At 43.0% G+C, this 8963-nt stretch overlaps 1 protein-coding gene across 1 annotated transcript; it reads left to right on the forward strand.

Annotated features, from left to right (window-relative positions):
* LOC310805232 (uncharacterized protein) lies at nucleotides 1–4550 on the forward strand. The gene is made up of 3 exons (XM_083670819.1): nucleotides 1–238; nucleotides 2835–3356; nucleotides 3498–4550. The coding sequence occupies exons 1-3, from the start codon at nucleotides 46–48 to the stop codon at nucleotides 4361–4363; spliced, it is 1581 nt and encodes a 526-aa protein (XP_083526945.1). The 5' UTR covers nucleotides 1–45; the 3' UTR covers nucleotides 4364–4550.
* Nucleotides 4551–8963: the final 4413 nt, after the last annotated feature.

The following is an 8963-nucleotide window of genomic DNA, read 5'->3' on the forward strand; positions in this document are numbered from 1 at the left end:
TATTTGTTACCACGGTGATAGTTTTTAGACTTGCTTTATCTCGAAATGGCCCAGATACAGCCGTTTAAAGAGTTTCTCTGCGAGCGATTAACAGTTGCGGCTTTTGAGATATTCGGGGCAATGGAAAAAACGCTAACAGAGTACCAGAGAGAAATCTCACGTTCCAAGGAGGAGAACGACCGTCTACGGACGATGCTAAATCTCGTTTTTCAACCTGAGATAAAGTTACAAAGAATAGGTTGGTAGTTTTTATTTGTTATTCAAGAACTACATAGGTTACACCCTGCTGCTACTTCGTTTCAATATGAAGATAATGTTAAGAACAATAACTGACACGTGGTGGCATCTGTTTCCGGTGTCCGACTGAATTGATTTGGACAGTTTGTTTACATGACTATCACATCGGTGGTGTAGGATGCAGATGTTAATGTCCACATATGTAACTTGCAGTCAGTCGCCCTTTTTAATAAGTGATAGCGACGATTACAGCCTGCTACACAGGTCACAAGTTAATATGGGGCGTCTCAGTGATTTAGAGTGTGTGCACACCCACTTTCATGGAGGAGGAGCGATGGAGTTTCTGGCAGACCATGCACGTTATCTTTAACAATGGTACTTCTCTTTGGAAGTGTGAAATATGAGTCGTACACACAAATTATTTTACAGTTCGGGTGCATTTCGTTATTCGGAATTTCAACATGAACGATGTCACACATCCAGCTGTACGCAATCGTGTCGAATCAGGGTCACCAGTTAATATGGTCACATCAATATTGCCCAATAATCAGAATTATGAGTGCATGTGTATTTAATGTTGTTGTTTTTTTCGGGTGCAATTTAGCGAATATGCGTTTGTATCGAGCTAGCGTTATGTAATGTTGAGAGTCACTACTGTGGAGGTGCGGTAAACAATGAGACGAGGAGACGAAGGCAAGTCGAGTCCGTTTACTCTCCACATAGAAAGACTGCTACAAACAACAACGAGCGGGAAAACCGTGCCCGCGGAAACCAAACATATAACCCTCTCTCTTAAAGGCACAGGTGCCCTGGTGAATGTCTCTCTCTCTAACTCCCTTGTAGGTCACTACACTACAGTATTTATCCAATTAAACATTAGACAGCCATCTGTTCAGCTCGATCATTAAAATAAATCACCCGAGTAAATGTTCAGACCGCCCGATTGCCCACCGCTTCAACTTCAAAGACTTACCTCTGATAGAGAGATGTCCCTGCTCTTTCACGCGTGAGGTGCAGGGTTCGATCCTGCTTGGAAGATGTTTTGGGGGGGATTTAAGTGATTTAATTTTAATGATCGAGTTGAACAGATCTTATGACTGCCTAAGGTTTAATTGGATAAATACTGTAGTGATTCTCTACATTACATAAAGCTAGCTTGATACGAACGCTCTGTCTCTATTCGTTGACCGACTCCAGTCAAGTCCTCTCCTCTCCCTCTACAGTCAGTGTATCACTTCTGATAGCGCCGCTAGTTTAGATAGATAGATAGAAACTTTATTTATCCCAGGGGGAAATTCAGGTTCCAAGTAGCATACAGACATAGGGGTATCACACATAACATACACATACAACATACAACATTAGCAGTATTTTATACAGGCGAGGTGCAGTTGTAAATGTCTTTGCAGTTAGGTGAGGTGCAAAAAGGTAAGGTGCAATTATAGCATTAAATACTAAAAACTAAATACGGGCTACATAAATATGGACTATTTTTAAAGTGCATTTAGTCCAGGCTGGTGGAGGGAGGTAGGGGCTGTGTATGAGACCTAGCATAGCTAGTAAACATTGTAGATAATGAGGTGAAACAGTGACATGATGGTGATGTGATACAGAGGGTGGAGGTTATGCAAAGAAGTCCATCTCTTTGCCCTTGATTGAGTTTATCTCATTGTGTTCTTATTTAGTATCACACTATTCATTTAAGTGAAACAACTCTGCATTTCCCAGAACTATCATTTGATCATGTGAACTTCATGTATTTACATTTTTGGTCACTCTTTTTTATTCATTTTCAAGTACTCCCAACTGCCAACGATGAAGTATCTGTTCAGCGTGTTTATTTCATGGGCTCATTCTCTTCATTCTGCTCTCACATCTTTAAATGTTCCAAGATATGAACTGCCTTCTCACCTGTAGCCTATGCAAAAACAACAACATTGTAACAATACTATTTATAAAGCACAAATGCCTGTTTTCCTTAGAATGAGCTGTGAATAATACAAAATAAACACAAACACTAATAGCTTACGCACAGTACTGACACTCACTCCGTGGTGGTATGTCTGTGTGTGGGAGCTGAACTATGCAGTAGCACTGTCGGAGATAGAAAATCCATTAAATACACATGCACTCATAATTCTGATTATTGCGCAATATCAAAACGCACCCCGAGTGGGGTTTCCCTTTTCACCAGGATAGCCGTATCCTCAGTCCTCTGAGTTGGAGACTATATGGATCGAAAATTACCCGCTAAAATCCTTCTTTCACAAACTCTGATGGTTCGTCGTATTGTTGCCCCCTATGATGGGCATCTAGCCAAATGTGCCTTGCAAAAAATAAATACACACACTTGGTCAAAGTTGGCTGACTAACTCCCTTTACTTGCTATTATTACTTTATAGGAGCAATTTGGCAAGCTTGATGCCCGTCAAAGGGGACAACCAACCGTTTAACCCTAACCCTTTGTTTTCAGGCACATATGGGAAATATGTTGACATTTGTCAACTAGTGTGTATAAGTGCTAAGAATAGGTTACTGCACATCCTACATCAGTATATTAATTTACTCAAATATTGTATCCCCACACTTTTTCCCAGACCCTCATCAGCCCTCTCCCTCTGAAGAGGTCATTTCCCCTGAGGAGCAGCACTGTGAGCAGGAGTGGAGCCCCATTCTGGGGCAGGAGGACCCAGAGCCCACCAAGAGCTCCTGTCTGGGGAAGGAGGACCTAGAGCCCACCAGGAGCCCCAGTCTGGGGCAGGAGGACCCAGAGCCCACCAAGAGCTCCTGTCTGGGGAAGGAGGACCTAGAGCCCACCAGGAGCCCCAGTCTAAACCAGGAGATGCCAGAGCCCACCCAGGTTAAAGAGGAACAGGAGTTCAGGACCAGTCAAGAGGAAGAGCAGCTTCAAGGGCTGGAGTCTGATACCAACGACTGGATCTTCACTCCTCTCTGTGTGATAAGTAACTGTGATCAGGACCCACCTCAGCCCTCACATCTTCACCAAACCCAAACTGTAGCAGAGTACCAGGGAGAAGTATCCCATCCAAAGAAGAAGAGAAGCAGTCAAAGAAGGGAACTAAATGTTCATATTCCAGAGATAAAACTACATAGAATAGGTTTGTAGTTTGCATTCTACTGTTACTGCTGTCTGTTGTCATACCAATTAGATTTTGAAAGATTGTGTGTTTAGACTAGATTTTGGCACATCTTCAGTGGATTAATTTACGATTTATTTAATTCTTTCTCCTTCCCCCCAGACCTTCATCAGCCCTCTCTTGTCTCTGAAGAGGAGATTCCCTCTGAGTGGCAGCACTGTGACCAGGAGTGGAGCCTCAGTCTGGGTCAGGAGGACCCAGAGCCCACCAGGAGCCCCAGTCTAAAGCCAGAGGACCCAGAGCCCACCAGGAGCCCCAGTCTGAAGCCAGAGGACCCAGAGCCCACCAGGAGCCCCAGTTTGGGGCAGGAGGAGCCAGAGCCTGACTTTTCTGCAGCTCAAAGTAAAAACAGTGAAGATGACAATGAAGTGGAGAGTGGAGGACCACTATCAGAGTCACAAGCTCACTTTGGAGCAACACTGTCGTGCCACATTTGCAACCAATATTTCACCAAGAGTTTTGATTTGATAGTGCATATGAAGACTCATTCAACAAGGAGAACTTTTCAGTGTAATAAATGTAGCAAATGCACCACTTCAAAGTCAAACCTGACCAAACATATGAGGGTTCACACAGGGGAGGTAACGTACCCGTGTCCTGTGTGCTCAAAGTGTTATACAAGTGCTCAAAGCTGGTCCAATCATGTGACAACCCACACAGGGGAGAAACCATACAAGTGTTCTGAATGCTTAAAATGCTTTGGAACGAAAGAAATCTTAATCAATCATAGTAGAATCCACACAGGGGAGAAACCATATGCGTGTAAGGAATGTGACAAACGCTTTGTAAGAGAAGGTGATCTAATCAGTCATGCGGGGACTCACACAGGGGAGAAACCGTACAAGTGTCCTGTATGTTCAAAATGCTTTAGAAACAAAGGACACTTAACCTCTCATATGACACAGAGGAAAGACCACAGAAGTGCAATGATTGTGTCAAATGCTTTAGATGTAATAAAAAATGTATAATAAAAAAAAAAAAAAACACGGGAGCACTCAGTTGTCTGCATCAAACCAATGCAATTGTTTCCCCTTTTCAAGCTAGGCTGTGAAGTGTTTGGTATACACTGTATGACAGGTGACTAGGAAAAAATGAAAAAAAAAAAACGTTTTTTTTTATGTGTAACTGTAATCTGTTTTGTTTTGTTGTAGTTATGCGTCGTTGGATATGTTTTGTTTTGTGTGTGTGTGTGTGTGTGTTATATTTTGTATTAAATGTACACTACAGCCTATCATGAGTCCTTGCCTGCGCACCCTATCAGTCTCTTAAACACGTCCACAAAAAAAATTATTAAAAAAAGAAAGAAAAAAGTAGGTCACGTTTAACCTACTGTAGCGCGTGACATGCATGATAGTAAGTTGACAGCTGTCAACAGTAGCTAGCAGCTAGCGATCAGAGCGGTTACGTGTCTGAGGTAAAACTTTAACATGTCTGAGGTAAAACGAGCCAAGACCTACCATTTTCACCCTGAATGGGAGGAAGATTATTTTTGTGTTTATTCTCATTCAAAGCCTGTTTGTTTGATCTGCAATGCAACGGTCTCGTTGGCAAAGAAAGGGAATCTGGAGCGGCATTTTAAAACGGTACACGGGAGCTACGAGAGGGATTTCCCTGCAAAAACGCCTTTACGCGCCACAAAAGTGCGGGATTTGAAAGCAGAGCTAGCAGCACGGCAGTCAATCTTCACCAAACCGAAGACCCAGGGTAAGGCCGCAACTATTGCTTCCTATCGCGTCAGTCACGTCCTTGCTAAACACAAGAAGCCATTCAAAGACGGCGATATTGTGAAAGAAGCCTTTCTCGAGGCAGCGGATAGCCTTTTTGACGACTTTAAAAATAAAACCGAGATCGTGAAGGCCATTAAAGAACTGCAACTCTCCCGCAATACGACTACAAGGCGATGTGAGGGAATGGCTGTGGATGTGGAGGAGCAACTGAGGAAGGATATTGACGCGTGAGTGCTTTTCCCTCCAATTTGACGAGTCGACTGATATGGTGGATGTGGCACAATTGTGTGTTTTCATCAGGATGGTTTTTGAAGACATGAGCGCCAAGGAAGAGCTACTCACCATTTTACCATTAAAAGGACACACCAGAGGTGAGGATATGTTTAATGCTTTCATGGGATTTGTTAGCGAGACAAAACTGCCGCTCTTCAAGCTGATCTCCATCACAACTGATGGGGCGCCTGCTATGATGGGCCGCACCAATGGGTTCATTGCAAAGAAAGTGAATCTTTCCCAGATATCCTGAATTATCATTGTATAATTCACCAGCAAGCGTTGTGTGGAAAGATTTCAAATATGAAAGAAGTGATGGATATTGCAATGAAGATTGTGTGTTCAGTTCGGGCCAGGAGTCTGCAGAGAAGGCTTTTCCGTGCTCACTTGGAGGAGAATGATGCTGAGCACACAGACCTGCTGCTTCACACGGATGTTAGGTGGTTAAGCAGAGGTAAATTTTTGGCCAGATTTACGGAGCTGTTGCCTGAAATCAAGGACTTCCTGAAGCTTTCAAAACATGTGGATTACCATACAAAGCTAGAGGACCACCAGTGGCTTTTAGATTTATCTTTCCTCACTGATCTCACTGGCGAGCTCAATGAATTGAATTTAGAGCTGCAGGGTAAGGATAGAGATGTAGTCAACATGATGAGTTCAGTGAACACGTTTAAAAGCAAGCTACAGCTGATGTCAAGCAGGCTGCAGTGTGGTAACCTGCGCAACTTCCCTCACATGCAAGCAGAACTACAATGTCACGGTAAAGGTGATGACCACCTTGCAGCCTGCCTACGCCTTGCAACCAGCTCCTACACTCCTGACTACGAGAAGCTAGCCTCCTCCTCCCAGTGCCAGGTCTCCCACTAAGGTAGGAAGTGATTTCCTTTTTTCAAACTCAGAGTGTTACGTTCCCACTCCTACATGTGCGTGTATCCTTGTTGTGTTTTGTGTTTCCTTCTGTTTTTCCCTTACCCTGTCACTCTACATTCAGGTGTCCGTCAGCAATTGGCCATTCGTCCCCATCAGTCATCACTGTTCCTGACCAATCAGAGGGCTGTCCGTGTCCTTTAAAAGCTCCGCTGGACTTCCCCTCGGGAGTCAACCCATTTTCACCATAGTCTTGTGTTTGCTGTCGACTCACTGTTGCCTGGTTGATCGAAACCTCCGACGTACTTGTTTACATCTAGTTTTCTTTTGTTATATTTACGTCATTGTTTACTTATTGTTTTTCTCATAATTTGTCTGTCTGTTAATTGTACGCCATAGGGGTAAGGTGAATAGGTAAGAGACCCATGGGTTTACATTTCCAACACGTAGGCTCACCTCTGTTACAATTCACCAGGTTAGGAGTGGGTGCCGCCCCATGTATGTTCTTGTCTAGTGTAGCATAGCACTTTAGCATAGCCCTGATAGTATAGCTTACTATTGCACTAGTTTAGGACATCACTTTTGTTTATGATTTCTTTGCTTTGGCACCGCTCATAGTTCCCTTTTCTCCTTGGCGTGTGTCTTGTGTTGTGTTTTCCCTGAGGAAACAAATAACTGTACATAGTTGAATTGTGGTTTGTGGTTGTTTAATTCCTACAATAAGTCTGATGTACTACCTTTTTGTTGCGACTCCTCTACCGCCCCTAGACGTAGACGAGTTTTCATCTGGAGTCGTAACACAGAGATCTACCTGTTTTGTATCTGGTTTATTTTTCTGTTTGGTTCATATTAAGGTCAGTTATGGCTATTGCTCATCATGCAGATTGGCGTGTGTGTGTGTGTGTGTGAGAGAGAGAGAGCGGGTTTGTGCTACAGCACACTATGCAAACTGGCAACTGTGTGAGAGGAATTTGTCTGTGTGTGTGTGTTTGAGAGAGGGAGGGTTTGTGATGTCTAGTGGTTGTGTGACAACAAGAAAAAGAGGCTAGTTACTGCAGGCTGGAAACGATGTGTGTGGGTTTGCGATGTTGACACTGGACTGGTAGATCTCGGGAGGTTGGCGACTTGAAAAGTAGATCTTGGGTCAAAAAAGGTTGGGCACCCCTGGCCTACAGGGAGAAGGTCCAGGTGTCCATTCTCACTCTGCAAGGCCTTGTCTACTGCCCTCTTGTGGAGGCTGCTGACTGCTGTGTCTCTGATTGACTAAAAATTTATTTTTAGACAGATTGCCGACGGAAATGGATACCAAGTGACCCTTCCATTCTCCCACACATCCAATATCAAATACAGCAATTGGAGCTATGCTATTATGTAATAACAATAGCCTACACATAGCAGGTGCAAGCCGCAAATAATCGAAAACGAAACTAACTTTGCCGTGGTACGTCATAGGTTGATTCCTTATCTTGGAACCGCACACTTCCGATAATTGTTTTGTGTTTTCTACGGGTTGATCCGAGTAATATAACTCACATTGATGACATTAATGCAATCGAGTGCTTTTGAAGTGGGAACAATTCTTCAACCCATGAGCAGTCCATAATGAACATCCATAATGAACTAATGAATTATTTTAATTATGTTTTACCATTACTGTCTAAATCAGCGTCTGTTTTCTGACAAGAAGGTGAAAGGTGACAGTGGAAGGTCAAAACTCGTAAACTGTTGTATGATCATACTAGTCCGAGTTTCCCACTTGGAACTCTGACTTGGAGGAGGGTCGTTCTAGTGGTCATTTCCCACATGGGAACTTGTACATCTCCGAATTTCCTACAGCTGCCGAACGCACCATAATTTCCTGATAAAGTAATGTGCTTTGTCGCGTAGTTCCTGTTTACCATAAGGTGCAGAAATATCTCTGCGCAAACACTGGCCGTTGAGTTGTTGGACAGTTTTATAGCAAGTATTATTGTGCCCCCTAGTGGTAGATAAATAAAGTGTTTCAAAACGCCCATTCAAAATATCACACACCTCACAATGTGATGTCATGCGTAATGTACCATGACGTCATACAGTAGGCCACTATAAAAGCCACGGTGCGTCTTCAATCACAACTTGGACACAACTTGGAGAGATCTGATCTCACCGCTGGAAACAAGGACGACCAAACCAGACGGAATATGGATGAAGAAAAGGTAAGGGACTTGATACATATTTGAAATCACCGTCAAGAGCAGTATGGAAGGTTATATCGGCTAAATGTCAGCTAAATGTTATATAGGCCTACTGCAGTAGAATTGTCAAGAGCAGTATGCCTACTGTATATATAATTATTATATTAGGTTAATCTTTGCGCTTTTTCGACACGCCATGCTTTGACTCATCGACTGTCAGGCTAATTTTGAGCTTCATGACTGCCATATAATAAGCCTGTGACATGTATCAGTCAAAGGTAGAATATAGCCTGTACAGGGCACACTATTATTATTATTATTATTATTATTATTATTATTATGGGGGAAAAGGAGCCCCTTCAGAGAAGGCCTATATAAGTAGGTTAAGTAAATTTCCCAATTAATATGAAGGGTATGTCTGGTCTGTTGAATGTATGATGTTTTCATTTATGTTTTTGTATTTGATATAGTTTTGGGGGATCAATTGTATGTGACTTTCAATGTCAGGCTGATGGGGAAACGGAAGA

The sequence above is a fragment of the Argentina silus genome (assembly GCF_951799395.1).
Source record: "Argentina silus genome assembly, chromosome: 5".
NCBI classification, from domain to species: Eukaryota; Metazoa; Chordata; class Actinopteri; order Argentiniformes; family Argentinidae; genus Argentina; species Argentina silus.

What these genes read in the sequence shown, in the direction of transcription:
- LOC310805232 (XM_083670819.1), top strand. Translation starts at nt 46, where the DNA reads ATGGCCCAGATACAGCCGTTTAAAGAGTTTCTCTGCGAGCGATTAACA. An exon ending in GATAAAGTTACAAAGAATAG is followed by an intron (nt 239 to 2,834) that starts GTTGGTAGTTTT and finishes ACTTTTTCCCAG; the next exon opens with ACCCTCATCAGCCCTCTCCC. An exon ending in GATAAAACTACATAGAATAG is followed by an intron (nt 3,357 to 3,497) that starts GTTTGTAGTTTG and finishes CCTTCCCCCCAG; the next exon opens with ACCTTCATCAGCCCTCTCTT.